The sequence below is a fragment of the Enhydra lutris genome, unplaced genomic scaffold (genome assembly GCF_002288905.1).
Source record: "Enhydra lutris kenyoni isolate GAN:26980312 unplaced genomic scaffold, ASM228890v2 scaffoldscaffold53, whole genome shotgun sequence".
Classification (NCBI taxonomy): domain Eukaryota; kingdom Metazoa; phylum Chordata; class Mammalia; order Carnivora; family Mustelidae; genus Enhydra; species Enhydra lutris.
In genome coordinates, this window is record NW_019154137.1 from 26,943 (window position 1) to 49,988 (window position 23,046).

Below are 23,046 nucleotides of genomic sequence, written 5' to 3' on the forward strand. Positions count from 1 at the left end.
CCACTGAGCCAGCCAGGTGCCCCTATATAAGTGTTTTGATTTACTCTCTCAAGGAGAATGCCTTTATGATGTGTATCATTTTACTGTCTGATTTGGTGGAGCACATCTTTTAAAATGCTAGGAAATTAAGGATACAGTAGAAAGAGTCTAATTTGTATTAATGTGAATCAACTTGAATGTTCTAGAAGTGTGATCTCATTTCAAGATTAAACATATTTAAGAAGTTGAACTGACAGCTTATTTTTTACTTCATTTTCTAATTTATTAACTTAAATATATGGTATGTAACATTAAAAAACAGGGTAAGTTATTTTCGCTCTTCTTCCCCTTGCCTCAGGAGTCCTATCTAGAAAGAAGTTGCTATGACCAATGTCCAAGAAGCTACTGCCTGTGTTCTCTTCTAGGATTTCTAGAGTTTCAAGGTCTCACATTTAGGTCTTTAATCCATTTTGAATTTATATTTGTATGTGGTGCAAAGAAGTGGTCCAGTTTCATTCTTTTGTATGTTGCTGTGCAGTTTTCCCAGCACCATTTGTTAAAGATACTGTCCTTTTCCCATTGCATGTCCTTGCCTCCTTCATTGAAGATTAATTGACCATATAATTGTGGGTTCATTTCAGGGTTTTCTATTCTGTTCTATTGATCTATGTGTCTGTTTTTGTGCCAGCACCATGCTGTTTTGATCACTACAGCTTTGTAATATAACTTGTAATATAATATAATATAATATAATATACTTCTTATATTTTGTAATATAAGTCCAGAATTGTGATACCTCCTGCTTTGCTTTTCTTTTTCATGATTGCTTTGGCTATTTGGGGTATTTTATAGTTCTGTACAAATTTTAGGATTGTTCATCTAGCTCTTTGAAAAAATGATGATATTTTGATAGGGATTACATTAAATGTATAAATTCCTTTGGGTAGTAGATACATTTTAACAATATTTGTTCTTTCAATCCATGAGCATGGAATGTCTTTCCATTTCTTTGTGTCTTTCCCAATTTCTTTCATCAGTGTCTTATAGTTTTCAGAGTACAGATTTTTCACCTCTTTGGTTAGGTTTATTTCTTGGTATCTTATGGTTTTGAGTGCAATTGTAAATGGAATTGTTTTCTTAATTTCTCTTTCTGCTCCTTCATTAGTGGTATATAGAAGTGCAACAGATTTCTGTACATTGATCTTGTATCCTGTGACTTTATTGAATTTGCTTATCAATTCTAGCAGTTTTTTGGTGGAGTCTTTTGGGTTTTCTATAGAGAGTATCATGACATCTACAAATAATGAAAGTTTTACTTCTTCCTTGCCAATCTGGATGCCTTTTATTTCTTTTGGTTGTCTGACTGTGTGGCTAGGACTTCCAGGGCTATGTTGAATAAAAGCAGAGAGAGTGAACATCCCTGTCTCGTTCCTGACTGTAGAGGAAGAGCTCTTGGTTTTTCCCCATTGAGGATGAAATTATTAAGATCTCGTTTTGAATAGCAAAACAAAAAAAAATGCCCATGATACATGAAGAAAAATGTGGCTCACACTTTAAAAAAATATTTTCTAGTATTTTTTTTTAATTTTTTTAAAATTTTATTTTTTATAAACATATAATATATTTTTATCCCCAGGGGTACAGGTCTGTGAATCGCCAGGTTTACACACCTCACAGCACTCACCATAGCACATACCCTCCCCAATGTCCGTAATCCCACCCTCCCTCTCCCAACCCCCCTCCCCCCATCAACCCTCAGTTTGTTTTGTGAGATTAAGAGTCACTTATGGTTTGTCACCCTCCCAATCCCATCTTGTTTCATTTACTCTTCTCCTACCCCCTTAACCCCCCATGTTGCATCTCCTCTCCCTCATATCAGGGAGATCATATGATAGTTGTCTTTCTCCGATTGACTTATTTCGCTAAGCATGATACCCTCTAGTTCCATCCACGTCGTCGCAAATGGCAAGATTTCATTTCTTTTGATGGCTGCATAGTATTCCATTGTGTATATATACCACATCTTCTTTATCCATTCGTCTGTGGATGGACATCTAGGTTCTTTCCATAGTTTGGCTATTGTAGACATTGCTGCTATAAACATTCGGGTGCACGTGCCCCTTCGGATCACTACGTTCGTATCTTTAGGGTAAATACCCAGCAGTGCAATTGCTGGGTCATAGGGTAGTTCTATTTTCAACATTTTGAGGAACCTCCATGCTGTTTTCCAGAGTGGTTGCACCAGCTTGCATTCCCACCAACAGTGTAGGAGGGTTCCCCTTTCTCCGCATCCTCGCCAGCATCTGTCATTTCCTGACTTGTTAATTTTAGCCATTCTGACTGGTGTGAGGTGGTATCTCATTGTGGTTTTGATTTGTATTTCCCTGATGCCGAGTGATGTGGAGCACTTTTTCATGTGTCTGTTGGCCATCTGGATGTCTTCTTTGCAGAAATGTCTGTTCATGTCCTCTGCCCATTTCTTGATTGGATTATTTGTTCTTTGGGTGTTGAGTTTGCTAAGTTCTTTATAGATTTTGGACACTAGCCCTTTATCCGATATGTCATTTGCAAATATCTTCTCCCATTCTGTCAGTTGTCTTTTGGTTTTGTTAACTGTTTCCTTTGCTGTGCAAAAGCTTTTGATCTTGATAAAATCCCAATAGTTCATTTTTGCCCTTGCTTCCCTTGCCTTTGGCGATGTTCCTAGGAAGATGTTGCTGCGGCTGAGGTCGAAGAGGTTGCTGCCTGTGTTCTCCTCAAGGATTTTGATGGATTCCTTTCTCACATTGAGATCCTTCATCCATTTTGAGTCTATTTTCATGTGTGGTGTAAGGAAATGATCCAATTTCATTTTTCTGCATGTGGCTGTCCAATTTTCCCAACACCATTTGTTGAAGAGGCTGTCTTTTTTCCATTGGACATTCTTTCCTGCTTTGTCGAAGATGAGTTGACCATAGAGTTGAGGGTCTATTTCTGGGCTCTCTATTCTGTTCCATTGATCTATGTGTCTGTTTTTGTGCCAGTACCATGCTGTCTTGATGATGACAGCTTTGTAATAGAGCTTGAAGTCCGGAATTGTGATGCCACCAACTTTGGCTTTCTTTTTCAATATTCCTTTGGCTATTCGAGGTCTTTTCTGGTTCCATATAAATTTTTGGATTATTTGTTCCATTTCTTTGAAAAAAATGGATGGTACTTTGATAGGAATTGCATTAAATGTGTAGACTGCTTTAGGTAGCATAGACATTTTCACAATATTTATTCTTCCAATCCAGGAGCATGGAACATTTTTCCATTTCTTTGTGTCTTCCTCAATTTCTTTCATGAGTACTTTATAGTTTTCTGTGTATGGATTCTTAGTCTCTTTGGTTAGGTTTATTCCTAGGTATCTTATAGATTTGGGTGCAATTGTAAATGGGATTGACTCCTTCATTTCTCTTTCTTCTGTCTTGTTGTTGGTGTAGAGAAATGCAACTGATTTCTGTGCATTGATTTTATATCCTGACACTTTACTGAATTCCTGTACAAGTTCTAGCAGTTTTGGAGTGGAGTCTTTTGGGTTTTCCACATATAGTATCATATCATCTGCAAAGAGTGATAGTTTGACTTCTTCTTTGCCGATTTGGATGCCTTTAATTTCCTTTTGTTGTCTGATTGCTGAGGCTAGGACTTCTAGTACTATGTTGAATAGCAGTGGTGATAACGAACATCCCTGCCGTGTTCCTGACCTTAGTGGAAAAGCTTTCAGTTTTTCTCCATTGCGAATGATATTTGTGGTGGGTTTTTCATAGATGGCTTTGATAATATTGAGGTATGTGCCCTCTATCCCTACACTTTGAAGAGTGTTGATCAGGAAGGGATGCTGTGCTTTGTCAAATGCTTTTTCAGCATCTATGGAGAGGATCATATGGTTCTTGTTCTTTCTTTTATTAATGTGTTGTATCACATTGATTGATTTGCGGATGTTGAACCAACCTTGCAGCCCTGGAATAAATCCCACTTGGTCGTGGTGAATAATCCTTTTAATATACCGTTGAATCCTATTGGCTAGTATTTTGGCGAGAATTTTTGCATCTGTGTTCATCAAGGATATTGGCCTGTAGTTCTCTTTTTTGATGGGATCCTTGTCTGGTTTTGGGATCAAGGTGATGCTGGCCTCATAAAATGAGTTTGGAAGTTTTCCTTCCATTTCTATTTTTTGGAACAGTTTCAGGAGAATAGGAATTAGTTCTTCTTTAAATGTTTGGTAGAATTCCCCCGGGAAGCCATCTGGCCCTGGGCTTTTGTTTGTTTGGAGATTTTTGATGACTGTTTCAATCTCCTTACTGGTTATGGGTCTGTTCAGGCTTTCTATTTCTCCCTGGTTCAGTTGTGGTAGTTTATATGTCTCTAGGAATACATCCATTTCTTCCAGATTATCAAATTTGTTGGCGTAGAGTTGCTCATAGTATGTTCTTATAATTGTCTGTATTTCTTTGGTGTTCATTGTGATCTCTCCTCTTTCATTCATGATTTTATTTATTTGGGTCCTTTCTCTTTTCTTTTTGATAAGTCTGGCCAGGGGTTTATCGATCTTATTAATTCTTTCAAAGAACCAGCTCCTAGTTTCGTTGATTTGTTCTATTGTTTTTTGGGTTTCTATTTCATTGATTTCTGCTCTGATCTTTATGATTTCTCTTCTCCTGCTGGGTTTAGGCTTTCTTTCTTGTTCTTTCTCCAGCTCTTTTAGGTGTAGGGTTAGGTTGTGTACCTGAGACCTTTCTTGTTTCTTGAGAAAGGCTTGTACTGCTATATATTTTCCTCTCAGGACAGCCTTTGTTGTGTCCCACAGATTTTGAACCGTTGTGTTTTCATTATCATTTGTTTCCATGAATTTTTTCAATTCTTCTTTAATTTCCTGGTTGACCCATTCATTCTTTAGAAGGATGCTGTTTAGTCTCCATGTATTTGGGTTCTTTCCAAATTTCCTCTTGTGATTGAGTTCTAGCTTCAGAGCATTGTGGTCTGAAAATATGCAAGGAATGATGCCAATCTTTTGATAACGGTTGAGACCTGATTTAGGACCAAGAATGTGATCTATTCTGGAGAATGTTCCATGTACACTAGAGAAGAATGTGTATTCTGTTGCTTTGGGATGAAATGTTCTGAATATATCTGTGATGTCCATCTGGTCCAGTGTGTCATTTAAGGCCTTTATTTCCTTGTTGATCTTTTGCTTGGATGATCTGTCCATTTCAGTGAGGGGAGTGTTCAAGTCCCCTACTATTATTGTATTATTGTCGATGTGTTTCTTTGATTTTGTTATTAATTGGTTTATATAGTTGGCTGCTCCCACGTTAGGGGCATAGATATTTAAAATTGTTAGATCTTCTTGTTGGACAGTTCCTTTGAGTATGATATAGTGTCCTTCCTCATCTCTTGTTATAGTCTTTGGCTTAAAATCTAATTGATCTGATATAACGATTGCCACCCCTGCTTTCTTCTGATGTCCATTAGCATGGTAAATTCTTTTCCACCCCCTCACTTTAAATCTGGAGGTGTCTTCAGGTTTAAGATGAGTTTCTTGTAGGCAACATATAGATGGGTTTTGTTTTTTTATCCATTCTGATACCCTGTGTCTTTTGATTGGGGCATTTAGCCCATTAACATTCAGGGTAAGTATTGAGAGATATGAATTTAGTGCCATTGTATTGCCTGTAAGGTGACTGTTATTGTATATTGTCTCTGTTTCTTTCTGATCTACTACTTTTAGGGTCTCTCTTTGCTTAGAGGACCCCTTTCAATATTTCCTGTAGAGCTGGTTTGGTATTTGCAAATTCTTTCAGTTTTTGTTTGTCCTGGAAGCTTTTAATCTCTCCTTCTATTTTCAATGATAGCCTAGCTGGATATAGTATTCTTGGCTGCATGTTTTTCTCGTTTAGTACTCTGAATATATCATGCCAGCTCTTTCTGGCCTGCCAGGTCTCTGTGGATAAGTCTGCTGCCAATCTAATATTTTTACCATTGTACGTTACAGACTTCTTTTCCCGGGCTGCTTTCAGGATCTTCTCTTTGTCACTAAGACTTGTAAATTTTACTATTAGGTGACAGGGTGTGGACCTATTCTTATTGATTTTGAGGGGGGTTCTCTGAACCTCCTGGATTTTGATGCTTGTTCCCTTTGCCATATTGGGGAAATTCTCTCCAATAATTCTCTCCAATATACCTTCTGCTCCCCTCTCTGTTTCCTCTTCTTCTGGAATCCCAATTATTCTAATGTTGTTTCATCTTATGGTGTCACTTATCTCTCGAATTCTCCCCTCGTGGTCCAGTAGCTGTTTGTCCCTCTTTTGCTCAGCTTCTTTATTCTCTGTCATTTGGTCTTCTATATCGTTAATTCTTTCTTCTGCCTCATTTATCCTAGCAGTGAGAGCCTCCATATTTGATTGCACCTCATTAATAGCTTTTTTTATTTCAAGTTGGTTAGATTTTAGTTCTTTTATTTCTCCAGAAAGGGCTTTTATATCTCCCGAGAGGGTTTCTCTAATATCTTCCATGCCTTTTTCGAGCCTGGCTAGAACCTTGAGAATCGTCATTCTGAACTCTAGATCTGACATATTAGCAATGTCTGTGTTGATTAGGTCCCTAGCCTTTGGTACTGCCTCTTGTTCTTTTTTTTGTGGTGAATTTTTCTGCCTTGTCATTTTGTCCAGATAAGAGTATATGAAGGAGCAAGTAAAATACTAAAAGGGTGGCAACAACCCCAGGAAAATATGCTTTTGCCAAATCAGAAGAGATCCCAAATCGTGAGTGAGGAGAAAGGGGATAAAAAGAGGTTCAGAAAGAAAAGAAAAAAAAAAAAAAGAAAAAGAAACAATTTAAAAAAGAAAACCAATAAAGAAAAAATATAGAAAGGAAAAAAAAATATATATATATTAGATAAACTAGTTAAAAAAACGTTAAAAAAGAAAAGGGTAAAAGTTAAAAAAAATTTAGCAGAAGAAGAAAAAAAAATTGAAAAAGAAAAAAAAATTAAATTAACTGCAAGGCTAAAGAATCATGGGGAGAAAGCCGTGAGTTCCGTGCTTTGCTTTCTCCTCCTCTGGAATTCCGCTGCTCTCCTTGGTATTGAAACTGCACTCCTTGGTAGGTGAACTTGGTCCTGGCTGGGTTTCTTGTTGATCTTCTGGGCGAGGGGCCTGTTGTAGTGATTCTCAAGTGTCTTTGCCCCAGGCGGAGTTGCACCGCCCTTACCCGGCTGGTCTGAGTAATCCGCTGGGGTTTGCTTTCGGGAGCTTTTGTTCCCTGAGCGCTTTCCGTAGAGTTCCGGAGGGCGGGAATGAAGATGGCGGCCTCCCGGTCTCCGGCCCGGAGGAGCTGAGAGCCTCGGGCCCCACTCCTCAGTGCGCCCTCAGAGAACAGCGCCGATTTACTCCCATCACCCTGCCTCCGGCCGCGCTCCGAGCTGACCGAGCCTGCGACCGGTTTGAGGTAACCCCGAGCTTAGAGCTTACTCCTCGGCTCTGTCTCTGTAGCCGGCTTCCCCGTTCTAATACCTGTAAGCTCTGCGACACTCAGACACCCCCGATCCTTCTGTGACCCTGCGGGACCTGAGGCCACGCTGACCCTGCGTGGGCTTCACCCCGGTTAAGCCTCTGGAGCGATGTCCCTCAGCGGAACAGACTTTTAAAAGTCCTGATTTTGTGCTCCGTTGCTCCGCCACTTGCCGGAAGCCGGCCCCTCCCCCCGCGGTCTATCTTCCTGTCGCTTTGGATTCACTTCTCCGCCAGTCCTACCTTTCAGAAAGTGGTTGATTTTCTGTTTCTAGAATTGCTGTTCTTCTTCTCTTCGATCTCCCGTTGGATTTGTAGGTGTTTGCAATCTTTAGATAAGCTATCTAGCTGATCTCCCGCTACCTGAAGTAGTCTCAGCCTGCTACTTCTCCGCCATCTTGACTCCTCCCCATTTTCTAGTATTTTTTTCAGGAGTAAAAGTGCTTTTGTTTGCCTTGGTTAAAGCAGAGTTCATCATTACCACCACTACCACCAGCAGCACTAGGCCCATCCCCACAGAAGGGTATTTAATTGTCATGAATAGTCACAAGTGAAGGCCCAGGAATTAAAGAAGCAAAGGGTGTTCCATTTATTTAATACATAATATTGTTTAAAGGTTTCTGGACGCTATATTATTAAGTGTGCATTTGTGGTGATGATCATTGTAGACAAATGAAGAAGTCAGCACCTCAACCTGAGCTCAAAACAAGATGCCAGAAGAAAAGATCAAAGAGCTTAAGACGGAATTCCAGAAAAATCAAATGCAGGTAATGAAACTACATATATATTGTATCATTGCAAGATGAGTTCTAATTTGGAAAGTATCTAGTTAAATAGAAGGAAAATATGACCAGAAACAGATTTTCTCATAAATTAAAATTTTAGTTTAAATAACTCTACACATTTGATTTCCCAAGACAATTCATTTCCATGTGTGGAAAAGACTAAAACATTAGTTTCTTTTTTTAAAATTTTTTTTGAAGATTTTATCTATTTATTTGACACAGAGAGACACGGTGAGAGAGGAAACACGAGCAGGGTGAGTGAGAGAGAGAGAAGCAGGCTTCCCGCTGAGCAGGGAGCCGGATGTGGTGCTTGATCCCAGGAACCCAGGATGATGACCTGAGCTGAAGGCAGATGCTTGATGACTGAGCCTCCCAGGCGCCCTTACAACATTGGTTTCCTAAGCTTCCCTACATATTTTGTGATAGAATATATTATACAAACAAAATTACTTTTGAGAGAAAATTTATCATTCTAATTTGAAAAATTGCATCCATTTTTATATGACTCTGGGTTCTAGAGATACAGAACCAGCAGGACAGAGATTTTATGTATATATCATACATACATATATACATGTATATATGTTATATAGACATAATATATTCATATGTAAATATGACTATGTTTTATATATGATATATAACACATTTAAATGTACACATGCATATATTTTATATAAATATGTATATGTATGTACTTTATAACATACATAACATATAACTTAATATAATATACATAATACCGAGTAATGAAGTGACTCACATGATTATGGTAGCTCCAAGTCGTAAGACCTACAAGGTGAGTTGGCAAGCTGCAGGCATAGGAGAGCCATTGGTTTAGATCTAATCTGATCAGAAAAGTCTTAGAATCATGAAAAACAATGGTGTTCTGGTTGGAAGGCCAGCATGATTGAAACCCGGGAAGAGCCAGTGTTTTGAGTTTGAGTCCTAATACAGGAAAAGTGCCAGTGTCCCAGTTCAAAGGCAGTTAGGCAGTAAAAATTCTTTTTCACTGATTGGAAGACTAGCACTTTTGTTACATTTAGGCCTTTAATTGATTAGATGAGGCCTGCCCCCATTAGGGAGAGCAATCTGTGCTACTCAATTTACCAATTCAAATGTTAATCTCATCTAATAACACCCTCGCAGAAACACCCAGAATAATGGTTAGCCAGATATATCTGGGCACCCTATTGCCCAGTCATGTTGACACGTAAAATTAACCATCAGGACCACATTTCCTGTCCTGAAGAAAATCTTTAAGTATTGAATGATCCCCAAAGCTTTTGTAGACCTCTATAATCTTGACTACCTTCATTTCAAAACCTGTCAACTTTATATTCCCACTTACCTTCTCTTTGAGAAAAGTTCTCATACTTAAAATCTTTATTAGGTGGTCTACACTTTACAACTGATTAAGTACTCTCCTCAAGACAGCTCATATTTGGAGGGAATATTCAGAATGTGAAGATTGTATCTTAATATAGAGGATCCTCAACAGATGTTTGTTGCTTGAATTGGTCTGTTTCTACCATTTTACAGAAAACTCACAAAAAAACTCAACAGTGAACTCCAAGTGACCCAGTCTGGTGGTCTTTTCTTATCCTCACTTTGCTTTATTGTATCGGTAATAGTTGACAGTTTTTTATCCTATCCTACTTTACTTTTTTTTTTTTTCTCTAAGAAGTTGGTTACGCTCCCTTTTTTCACTCTCCAAATTAGGGCATTCACCTGGGTTCTGTCTTCAGCTCGTGACAAATGACTTGCGGGCATGAGAAGGTAGTCTGCTTTAATAGAGAGGGAGCCAAACTAGGTGTGTAAAGAACTGCATTCAAGTCCTAACCATGTTTCACACTGTATTTGAGACCTTTGTCCAATCACTTAGGCTTTTGGAGTCTTGGAGTCTCATCTATAAGCAGTGAGATAAAACTACTTGCCCTACCTATATTATAAGGTTATAATAAGGCTCAAAAGAGATAATAGATACAAAAACTTTGATAAGCATATATTACTATACAAATGAATGTTGCTTATGTTATTATAAGATAGCTAGATCATTGGCATTCTGAGACAGACTCTTTGTGTAAAGCCAATTAGCTCCCAGGGGGATCAAACCATAACCTTATATTATCCACATTTCAACAAACTAGTCTAACATGCCCAGGCCAGATAGAATACTTCTTCTTTGCATACACTCATCATAAAATCTAATTTTTCATTATTTCAGAAAGCTTTTGATGAGGATGCCAACTCTTCTAGCATTAGAGTGTTAGCAGAAGGACCCTAATTGTGTAGAGTTAAAAATGCTTATTAAATATCTGTACCGGTCTTTTGCATGTACTAAGTCCTTGAAGATTGATAAATTAATAAGTAGTATATCAACTCTAAAAAACCCACAAATGTCTATTGCTTATTTTACTACAAGCATTTTAACATTAGATTATTTCTATTACAGGAACACTGGTGGTCAAGTTACTAATAGATTTCAGGACCTCTTCTACTATCTCTATAGGCAGATAGAGAGCCATGCCCACCATCATTTCTACCAGTGCCACTTCTACCCGGAGGAGTTGTTCCTTGTCTTCCAATTCCTTTACCTGGAATAACTGATAAACCATCATCACCACCATGGTCCTCTTTGTACAAGGACCTCCTCCTCCATTACCACCTCTGTTGAGGCAGGAGAAACTTCTGCTCCAGATCATCACTTGCTCTAATTTAAAGGAATGAAGCAGAAATAAATGTATAAAACTAAACTTCATGGATCCATTCTTAACCCCGTGACTTGATTCTCCTTGAAGAGAATCAAATGGTCAAAGACAAAACTTGAACTGAAGTTTATGGCATCTTCAAGCCCTCAGTAATCATTAATGTGCATATATTGCATAGCTATAACCAAGTATGGTACAATGTTGGCGCATAAGACTGCTGGCTCTTCTGCTTTCCTTTGTGAGGTCACCATCTTATGCTCCTCCTTCAGACAGTACCTCAATAATTGGAAACTCCATGGGGAACATGAAACTCATGTTGAAGGCAAAGAGAAAACAAGGTTGTGTAAGGATAACTATTAGTTTTCTAGAGCTGCCATAACAAATTATCATAAACTGGGTATCTTTATTTTTTTTTAAAGATTTTATTTATTTATTTGACAGGGAAGACACAGCGAGAGAGGGAGCACAAACAGGGGGAGTGGGAGAGGGAGGAGCAGGCTCCCTGCTGAGCAGGGAGTCTGATGTGGGGCTCCATCCCAGGACCCTGGGATCATGACCTGAGCTGGAGGCAGACGCTTAACAACTGAGCCACCCAGGCACCCCAAACTGGGTGTCTTAAAACAATGAGAAGTTATCTCTCAGAGTTCTGGAGAATGGAGGTTCAAAATCAAAGTGTTGGCAGGGCCACACTCCCTCTGGAGGCTCTAGGAGACAATCTCTTCCTTGACTCTTCCAGCTTCTAATTATGGCTGTTGGCATTCCTCAGCAGCATCTCCCACTGTTCCAACCTCACATTGCCTTCCTCTCTTTGTGTCTGTAAACTCCTTCTGTGTCTCTTTCTCTCTTTCACAAGGTGATTGCATTCAGAGATCACCCAGATAATCCAGAATAAGAACCTCCTCTTAAAATCTTTCATTTAATCACATCTTTTGCTACTTAGTTACAGATTCTGGGGATTAGGATGTGGGCATATTTTTTGTCTCACTATGGTAATATAGGAAACACATTCTTTTTTAAAGATTTTATTTACTTATTTGAGATAGAGCGATAGAGAGCTCGCGGGCTGCTTGCGCACATGAATAGGGGAGGGGTAGAGGGAGCAGAAGAAGCAGGAGCTCCACGAGCAGGGGCTCAATCCCAGAACCTCAGACGCTTAATTGCTTAACTGACTGAGCTACTCAGGTGCCCTAGGGAACACATTCTTTTTTTTTTTTTTTAATAATTTTTTAAAACATTGTATTTATCTATTTGACAGAGGGGGAGAGAGGGAGGAGGGAGTGCAGAAGCAGGGGGAGCAGCAGGTAAAGGGAGAAGCAGGCTACCAGCTGATCAGGGAGCCCAAAGCGGAGCTGGATCCCAAGACCCCGGGATGATGACCTGAGCCGAAGGCAGCTGCTTAACTGATTGAGCCACCCAGGCACCCCATATTCTTTTTTTTTTTTTTTTGTATATAGTATAGGGAAGTGCTTTCTTCCTGAATGTTTTGTTTTGCTTAATGATCATGAAACAATGTACATTTTTTCTCTTACTGAGATTTTTTTTTTCTGAGATTTTTTTTTTTTAAAGCTTATCACATGGGGCACCTGGGTGGCTCAGTTGGAAGCATCTGCCTTTGGCTCAGGTCAGAATCCTGGGGTCCTGGGATCCAGACCCTTTTCTGGCTCCCTGCTCAGCAGGGAGTCTGCTTCTTGCTCTCCCTCTGGCCCTCCCCCTGCTTGTGCTCGCCCCCTCTCTCTCAAATAAATAAAATCTTTTAAAAAATAAAAATAAAAAGCTTATCACAAAAATTATACAATATCCGTGAATTAGGAATGAATTTTCTAAGGAAAATGCACTTACCCAGGCCACCATATGGAAAAATAACTCTTCTATGTGTATAAAAAAATCATTCCATTATTTTAAAAAATTTAGTTTATTTATTGAATATTTACTTAGCAAAAAAAGAGATCTTGTGGTGGCACCTGGGTGGCTCAGTCAGTTAAGCATCTGCCTTTGGCTCAGGTCATGATCACAGGGTCCTGGGATGGAGCCCCACTTAGGGCTCTCTGCTCAGCAGGGAGTCCGCTTTGCCCTCTCCTTCTGCTCCTTCCCCCAGTAGTTCTCTCTCTCGCTCGCTCACTCTGAAATAAACAAAATCTTAAAAAAGAGAGAGAGAGATCTTGTGAATGAATATCACATATACTAATGGCTCAGTTTATTTAACTTTGTTGTATAATCTGAAATAGGAACACATTCCTTTTCCTTGCCATCATACTTTATTGGTTTTAATTCTGTGGATCAACTTTCTGGTCTCTGTTCTAATAAAGCACAGATCCCAGGATACTCTCCTTACTTACACATTTCTGCCCTCCTGCTCAGATTCCACTCAACGAAAATCTATCTTAGCTGAATTTCTTGGTGTTTTTTTTTGCTAAGAGGCCGAGTGAATGTCTATGTCTTTTCTCTTACTGAAGAAGTACAGAGTGAAAGCTTTTCAACATTAAATTCCTTGGTATTTAAAAAATTAATAGTAGTTGGGAGGCAGCATTCCCCTTCCAAATGAGGTGGTATCTAGGAGACAGAGCTGGGCAAGCTTGATGAGGTGATGTTTCTCCCCCTCCGAACTAGAAATCAACAAGAGTTGGAGAAAGGAATTTTTAAGTATATATCGAATCCTGGGCAAAACCCCCAAGTAACCTGTACAAGAAATTGAAATCCTGCCTAGGTTTTCAGGTTGGCCTCTGAGTAGCACATACATAAAGCAGAGCAGAGTAGATTTTCAAGGCCTGAAAAACAAATTGTCATTCAAAACACAGCCCACAAAAGTACGCCATGACCCGAGGGCTAAATTTAAACTGTTAGCTGAAGTATAACATGTAAGTGTGATCCAGATACTCAGAACATAATGCCCACACGTCCAGGATACAATCAAGCATAAATTATCCCTTGTCATACAAAGAACCAGAAAAGTCTCAAGTGAAAAAATACTATTAACACAGCATGAATGAATTGCTCTCTCTAATCAAGCATCTTCTGTTCAGCTATCATCCCAAAGAAGCCTTCCTTATTGCAATAGTGGGGAGAGATCAGGCTCATCTCCACATATAACAGAGACTAAGGACATTCTAAACATCCCAAATAGGGGGGCCTGGGTGGCTCAGTCGTTAGGCGTCTGCCTTCGGCTCAGGTCATGATCCCAGGGTCCTGGGATTAAGCCCCACATCAGGCTTCCTGCTTGGTGGGAAGCCTGCTTCTCCCTCTCACACTCCCCCTGCTTGTAGTCCCTCTTGCCTTGTCTCTCTGTCAAATAAATAAATAAAATCTTAAAAAAAAAAACGTAAAAACAAGGACAAGTGGAGCCTCATAGCCAAGTGAGGGGATCAGTAGGTGGAAAATTACAAAAAGGAGGTATCAAGGGTAGGAGAACTTTTTTTTTTTTTAAGATTTTATTTTTAAGTAATCTCTATACCCAATGTGAGGCTTGAGCTTACAACCCCAAGATCAAGATTCACATTGATTACCGACTGAGCCAGCCAGGTGCCCCAAAAGTATGAGAAGTCTTGCTAAAGGCAGGCCAAGGACTTAGACATCAAAGGTAGGGGATGAAGGACTTCATCAGTGTGGGAGATTTTCTCTAAACTGTTTTAGCAGGATTCCTATTAAGATAGAGGAAGTCTTTCTTCATATGCAGGTCAACACTTCATTTATTTACCATGTCTCTCGGTTTGTTCCTAAACACAGTGTTCATTACCATGTGTTTCCACACGTGCACCTACCCCTATTTGTAGGCCAATGGAGGAACACTTTACTTTCTGCCTTTATAGGGTTCCTATCTTTGACCATTTCAATCTCCTTATTAGTCATCAGTATGTTCAGATTTTTTATTTCTTCATGATTTACTCTTGGTAGATTGTATGTTTCTATGAATTCATCCATTTCTCTAGGTTATCCAATTTTTTGTATAGTTATTGGTATAATTATGGTATGACTATTATCCATTGTAGTCTTCTAGGGTCTTTCGTACATCTGTGGTATTAGTTGTAACATCTCTTTCATTTCTGATTTTATTTATTTGAGTCATCTCTTGTTTTCTTGGTGAGTCTAGCTAAAGGTTTGTCAATTTTGTTTATCTTTAAAGAAACTGGCTCTTTGTTTCATTGATCTTTTCTCTTGTGTTTCTAGTCTCCATTTCATTTGTTTCCACTCTGATCTTTGTTATTTCCTTCCATCTCCTAACTTTGGGCTCCATTCACTCTTCTTTTTCCAGGTCTTGAGGTGTAAAATTAGGTTGTTTATTTGAGATCTATCTTATTTTTTTGATGTAGGCATTTGCCCCTATGAACTTTTTTCCTAGAACTGCTTTTGTTGCATCCAATAAGTTTTGGTATGTTGTATTTCCATTTTCATTTGTCTCAAGATATTTTTGATTTCTCTTGATTTCTTCTTTGATGCACTGGTTGTTTAATAGCACATGGTTTAATCTTCACATACTTGTGAATTTTCCAGTTTTCTTCTTGTAATTGATTTCTAGTTCCACACCGTTGTGGTCAGAAAACATGCTTGATATAATTTCAATCTTCTTATCTTTATTAAGGCTTGTTTTGTGGCCTAACATATAATCTATCCTGGAGAATGTTCCATGTCTGTTTGAGAAGAATGCATATTGTATATCCTGTTGCTTTTGGTTGGATTGTCTGTATATGTCTGTTAAAGTCCATCTCACTTAATGTGTCTTTCAAAGCCACTGCTTCCTTGTTGATTTTCTGTCTGGATGAACTGTTCATTGATGAAACTAGAGTATTAAAGTCTCCTACTATTATTATATTGCTCTCTATTTCTCGCTTTAGGTCTGTTAATATTTGTTTTATATATTTAGGTGCTCTTATGTTGGGTATATCAGCCATTCTTTTTTTTAAAAGATTTTATGTATTTATTCGAGAGAGAGAGAGAGAGAGAGAGAGAGAGAGAGAGGATGAGTGGGGGAGGGGAAGAGGGAGGGGGAAAAAGAGGAGGAGAGAAGCAGACTTTGCACTGAGCAGTGACCCTGACACTGGGCTTGATCCCAGGACTCTGAGATCATGACCTGAGCCGAAGGCAGATGCTTAACCAACTGAACCACCCAGGTGCCCCAACCATTATTTCTTTAAATAAGTTTTCTACCCCTCTCTCCCTCTCTTCTCCTTCTGGGAACTCCAGTGATGTGTATAATATTTTTGTTTATGGTATTCTATAAGTCCCATAGTCTGTCTTCTTGCATTTTCATTCTTTCTTATTCTTACTCCTTTAATTGGATAAGTTCAATTGATTTGTCTTCTAGGTCAATGATTCTTCTGCTTATTCAAGTCTGTTGTTGAAGCTCTCTTTTGAATTCTTCAGTCCAGTCACTGTATTCTTCAGTTCAGTTCAGTTCAATTTCCTTTATGTTTTCTCTTCGTTGAACTTCTCATTTTATTCCTGTAGCTTCCCTGATATCAAATTGTTCATTTGTGTTATTTTATACATCTTTGAGCATCTTTAGAACAATTATTTTGAACTCATTGCAGTTAAATTGCTGGATCTCCATTTGTCGTGTGTGTGGGGTGGTTAGTTACAGGAGGTTTATTGTGTTCCTTTGGTGGAGACATGTTTCTCTGACCCTGTGTCATCCCTGGGGCTTTGTATAGGTGTCTGTGCATTTGAGTAAGCAGTTACTTCTTCTGAACTTTATGGGCTGACTTCCATAAGTGAGTCCTTTTGTGTTTGGGTGGGGTATGCTGGCCTCTGCTGTGACCCCTGGTCTGCTGGTGTGGAGCACCTAGGGCAGGGGCTTGTGACATCACCATGTCTAATCGGGTATGATGCCCCTTTGGCCCAGGATGCCGTGGAGGGCAGCATCCACAACTGAATGGTCCTTTGGGATATGCAGAGGCTACAAGGTGTCTGGTGAATGGCACCATGGGGTCTGCAGAGGCTACAAGGGTTGCCGTCTTCAGTGGCACCTCCAGTTCTGGTGGCCAGGGACCCAGGCAGACAGCAGTGGTGGCTGGAGCCCATGGCAGGTGCACATCCAGCTGCAGGGACCAGCTGCAAATGCCTATGTAGTGGCAGGATCCAGTTGCGGATACCCATGGAGCGGTGGGGGTCAGGGCAGGCAGCAGTGGCCATGGCCAACTATGAGCTCACCGGCAGCTGTGGAGGCCCTGGCTTTTGGTGTGCTCTCCTTTTGCTGCATACTTTCCCCTGAGCATGCGGAGAGCACGGGAGGCTAATGCTGGGGTTGGGCCGGGCAGACACAGGTGTATAAACTGGAGGGTTTTGTGGGAGGGACTCAGGTGACAGGCATCTGGAATACGAAAAAAGAAAAAACGATGGCAAGATATCTTCAAGGTATCCGCGGTGTGTGTGCACTGGCTGTTGGCTTCATCAGTGATGAAAGCCGCTGACTTTGTCTGCACTGTGTTCTCTATACAGCAGCTGCTATTTGAAGATGAATGTTTCTGTGCCTCATGACCTGGCCCTATGTCCACGTGATGTCTTATCCCAGATTACCCCTCTGAGAGTCCCTTCTCATCCATGCAGTTGGAAAAGCAGATATGAGGGCACCTGGGTGGCTCAGTTGTTAAGCGTCTGCCTTCAGCTCCGGTCATGATCCCAGAGCCCTGGGATCAAGTCCCATACCAGGTTCCCTGCTCTTCGGGAAGCCTGCTTCTCCCTCTCCCTCTGCTTGTGTTCCCTCTCTCGCTGTCTCATTCTCTGTCAAATAAATAAATAAAATCTTTAAAAAAATAATGAAAAGTAGATATGATAAAGGGACATGATCTGAGAAAAATTGAGAACCTGGGTAGATGTGAACAGCAGTTTCACCGGTTACTTGGAAAAAGGCAAACAAAGAAGGTGTTAAGCTGATGAACGTTAATATGGGAAAGCAGACCAAAGTGCTATATAGTTTACATTTTTCTTGTGTATGTGAAAAAAAAAAAACCCCACCCAGGCTTGGGGTGCCTGGGTGGCTCAGTCAGTTAAGTGTCTCACTCTTGATTTCGGCTCAGGTTGTGATCCCAGGGTTGTGGGATTAACCCTGTTAATTAAGCCTGGGGTCTGCTTGTCCCTCTCCCTCCCCTTTGCCCCTCCCCCCTGCTCACACACACACATGCTCTCTCAAATAAATGAATAAATCAAAAATTAAATTAAATTTTAAGAATCCTCCCAGGACTTCCTAGTTGGATCAGCAACAAAGGCGATGTCAATGAGGAGCTACCCCAGACACCCAGGTAACGCACATTCCTTTCTTGCCAGCTGATGATATGCATGTCATCTGTCCCCTGGGACCCAGAAGCAGAGTGTTTTCAGTTTACAACCACGTGCATGGTGCCATGCACCGGCTACTTCCTAGAATTCTGCAGTTGGCAGCTGCATGGAATCCTGCTAGCAGAAGGATCTGCTATCATAAAGCTGTTTGTGTGTTCTAGCAAACACTTTGGAGTCTGGAAGATCACATCCAGTGTTACAGTGACAACATCTTTTTTTTTGTCATCCCAACACATCTGAAAGAACAAAGGACTTTGGAGACCCATCGAGAAGGGTTGATAATGATCACAGGTGAAGCCTTTCTGTTAAGGGTAAGCTGGTGGCAGTTGCAGTGGTGGCAAGAAGGGGTGGGCAGTGAATCCCCCATTGATTTCATCAGTGATTTGCAGCTGTTTTCTCTATGTTTGTAGGCCTGGATCTAAGGACAGATCAAATTCACCCTCTGATCCTAACCACCTGTGTCTTCTTATTAGGGAAAATGCTGTGGTAAGGCAAGGGCAGACTATTACTCAAATCTTAGCTGCAGCTTGCTTCTATGTTTTGCTAAACTCCAGAGAAGACAAAGAAAAAATGAAGAAATTGAAAAAACTACTGTGCTATTTGCTCAGTTAGAACTGTTTGCTAAAGGGAATAACCCTTATTCTGGACAATCTATGAAAAGGACAAAAGAAGAAGGGAAAGTGTATGTCAATATTGCCGGAAGTCAGGAGATTAGAAGGGGATGATAGAAAGAGAGTCTAGAGGATGCAGGAGTTACATAAACAGAAAAGCCCAGAAAGCTAGGGAACACTTGATAAAATGGCTTAAAGTGGACAAATTTATGGAATCTGAGTTGGAAACTGGTGCTATTGGTGCTACTTATTCGGCCATTTTCTCAGGAATTTGTCACATTCCATTTGGTGATAGATCAAAAGATTGTTGCATCAGTCTTTTCACTTTTACCCTTTCTGACTTGTTCCATTTCGTCCATGTTCCCATATTGACAAGTCTTCCGACGGATGAACATGTTTTCTTACTTTCTCCTGATTCTTCTGTCCACCAGTTGGTCAGGGTCCAGCAGTGCAACTTAGAGGCTCTCATATTCTGTGCTCCAAATAGACTGTCTGTGCAGGTCCTCTGAAGGCAGTATCAAATCGGTTACTACATGTCCACTAAAGAAAAGGCGATATGGTGGAGTGGCAGTCTCACAGCACTGTAGGAGAACATACTAAGTTGAAAAAAATCAATACATTGTTTGGGGTCTTAGGGAATAATGATACCTATTATATCCAAACTATACAGCCAATAAAAATATTTTACCATAGCCATGTCTAAAACAACATCCTTTGTCAAGGGCTCAATTAGAAGGAATAAACATAATTATAAAAGAATTAGAATAAGAGAAGGGATAATTTTCAAAAGGCACTAACCATGTAATGGTAATGTTTTCAATAAGTAGGAAATTAAATTTGGTAAGGATGGTTACCCACTATATAAATTTGTATAAGATCTTAAAGAACTAAGAAAAATTTGTTGTTCCACTAACCTATACAACTTCTCTGACTTTGATACCTTTGTCTGCCAAGTTTTCCTTTGTAATTGGTTTATCTTCTGTGTATCTGGTAATGATAAAGATTATGGTGAGGATTATGATGGTGATTATGATATGAAGATAGTGAAGAAGTTGCTGTTGCTGCTGGCAATAATAGTGAATGTGATGGATATTTTTTTCTTCTTAGAGAAAGTGAGAGACAGAGCACAAGCGGAGGGGAGAGGCAGAGGGGGAGGGAGAATCAGGCTCCCCGCTGAGCAGGGAGCCAGATTTGGGGCTTGATCCCAGGACCCTGGATCATGACCTGAGCCAAAGACAGACACTGAACCGACTGAGCCATGCAGACGCCCCAGACTGTGATGAGTATTAGTGAATGTGCTGACAAGGCTGGTAAGGATGATAATGATGAGAGTGATAATGGTGATGATGAAGGTGAAGATAATGAGTATGATAACAATGGAGACAATCACAGTGATAGTGTTGACAATGATAATGCTAATTGTGGTGAAGGTGATGATGGTGGCAATATGATACTGAAGATGCTGCTGCTGATGGTGATGATATACATGAGGATGAAGGATATGATTGTGATGATAATGGTAAAGAAAAGAGTAAAAAAAGGGTGATGTTGGTGATGAAGATGAGGATGATGGTAATATTACTTGTAATGACATTGAAAATATTGATGACAGTGAGAATAATGATAATGATGACAATGATGATAGAAATAAGATGATGGTGATAACCATGGTGATGATGATGATGGTAGTGGTGATGATGATGAAAAGAATGCTAAGAATGATGATGATGATGATGATGATGAAGATGATGATGGTTACACTGATAAGACTGAAGACAGTGGGATAGTGATGATGATGGTGATGATGAATGCAAAGCTGCTGAAGACAATGGTAGTGATGAAAATGGTGAGTACAGTGATGAGAATGAGGATGAGGCAGTCAATAAGATGTTGGTAATAATGGCAGTGATAGGGATATTGTGGATGAGGATTGTAATAAAAATTATCATTATGATATGGTCATGAGATGGTGCTGAAGATGGTGATTGTGATGATAATGGTGATGATGACGATTATGTGGGTAGTAATGGTGATGAAGGAGATGACACTGGAGATAAGGGTATTGGCGAAGAGTGTGAATGATGACAATGACATGTTCATGATGAACATGATGATGCTAGTGGTTTTAATGGTAAAGATAATATAATGAAGATGATGGCTGATGAAGAAGACAAAGATGTGGTAATGATGAAATGATGATGTTCATAATGGTGTTGATGGTAATGATAATGGTAAAGTTAATGGTAATGAGGACTGAAAATGGTAGTGGTAATAATAAAAATGATGATTATACTGATGAGTGTGAGCTTGATGATAGTGATTATTGTGATGATATTTGTGACAACTGCAATGATAACAGCAATGATTGTGACAGTCATGGTTATGAGGATAGTGCAAGTGATAATATGATGATGGGGATGATGAAGATAAAAAAGCTGATGATGATGGTGAGATAAAGGTAATGATTCGGATTCTCTTATGATGATGGGGATGAGTGCAAAGATGATGAAAATGTTGGTAATGCTGAACAGGAAGATAATTTTGATGCTTATGTGAGGAATATGGAAATGGTGAAAGTGATTATAATGGTAATGATGATGTTCATTATGCTGGTGATGATGGCAATGATGGTGATGATGAACATATTGTAGATGATGGTGACAGTGCTGATAATTGTGATGAGAATGGTGATGATGAAGATGATGACAGCAGTTATGATGGTAATGTTAATGGTGAGGATGATGGTGATGATCATATTGATGATTAAGTTTATGATGATGGTGATGAGGAAATGATAATAGCAATGATGTTGAAGATGATGGTGGTGGACATGGTGATAATCGTAGTGATAGAGATGATGCTGTTGATGATAGTGATATTTGGTGATGATGATAAGGATGGTGAAGATAATGAGAATGATAAAGATGATGAAATAATGGGAATGCACACATTGGTAGCCATGGTAGCCATTGGTGGTGAGAAATATGGGGAAAATAATGTTGGTGATTATGGTAAAGATTATAATATTGATGATTTTGCTGATGATAAGAATCTGATGATGTTGAATCTTATGATCAGTATGAAGATGGTGATGTTGATGATGATGATGATGATGATTTCGATGACATTGCTGATAATGGTGATGATGATGGTGATAATTATGGAAATGAAGATAATGCTGATTTTATGGTGATGACTATGCTGATAATGGTGAGGATGAGGATGGTGATGATGAAAAATATGATGATGGTGATTGACAATTATGATGTTGAAAGTGGTAATAACACAGAAGATGATGATGAAAATGGTATTAACATAGATGATACATATGGTCATAATTGAATGGTGATGGTGATAATGAGGATGATGCTAAGGGTGATTGATGGTGGTGATTATGATTATGGTGAAGGTAAAAATAGTGATGGTGCTGATGATGAAAGTGACAGTTGTGGTGCTTTAGGTGATAAAGATGGTTGTGATGGTGTATTAGTCAGCTTGTGCTGCCATAACAAAATACCACAGACTGGGTAGCTTAAACAGCAGAAATTTATTTACTAACAGTTCTGGACACTGGTAGTCTAAAATGAAAGTGCTGGTAGGGTTGGTTTCTGGTGAGATCTCTCTCCTTAGCTTGCAGATGGACACCTTTTCATTGTGTCCTCACATGACCTTTTCTTGGTTTATGAGCAGAGAACGTGAGCTCTCTTGGAAGGACACAACTCCAATAGGAATAGAGTCCTACCTTTATGACCTCATTTAACTTTACCTTCTCAAGGCCCTATCTCCAAATACAGTCACATTAGAGGTTAGGCCTTCAACACATGAATTTCGGGGGCATAAGTGAATCCATAACAGAAGGTGACAATGATAATGAAGATGATGGTGAACGGTGATGATGATGAGGATGACCATGGTTGATGACAATGATGTTGATGATCATGACAATGATGGTGAGGATGATTGTGTGAATAATGATGGTGACCTGCTACTGCTGCTGCTGGTGATAAAGGTGATGGTTTTGATTATTATGAAGATTCTTTTGATTATGCCTATAATGTTCATAATTATGTAGGTGATGGCAATGATGATGAAGATGATGTTTATGGTGATGGTGATGAAGACGATGGCGATGCTGGTGTGGATGATGATATTGATAATCATG

At 39.6% G+C, this 23,046-nt stretch overlaps 1 protein-coding gene across 1 annotated transcript; it reads left to right on the plus strand.

The window, feature by feature from the left end:
* Nucleotides 1–20,142: 20,142 nt before the first annotated feature.
* LOC111157214 (protein PFC0760c-like) lies at nucleotides 20,143–21,651 on the plus strand. Its single transcript, XM_022518510.1, has 5 exons — nucleotides 20,143–20,426; nucleotides 20,574–20,730; nucleotides 20,851–21,015; nucleotides 21,122–21,331; nucleotides 21,442–21,651. Exons 1-5 carry the CDS (start codon nucleotides 20,143–20,145, stop codon nucleotides 21,649–21,651), a joined length of 1,026 nt encoding a protein of 341 aa, XP_022374218.1.
* Nucleotides 21,652–23,046: the final 1,395 nt, after the last annotated feature.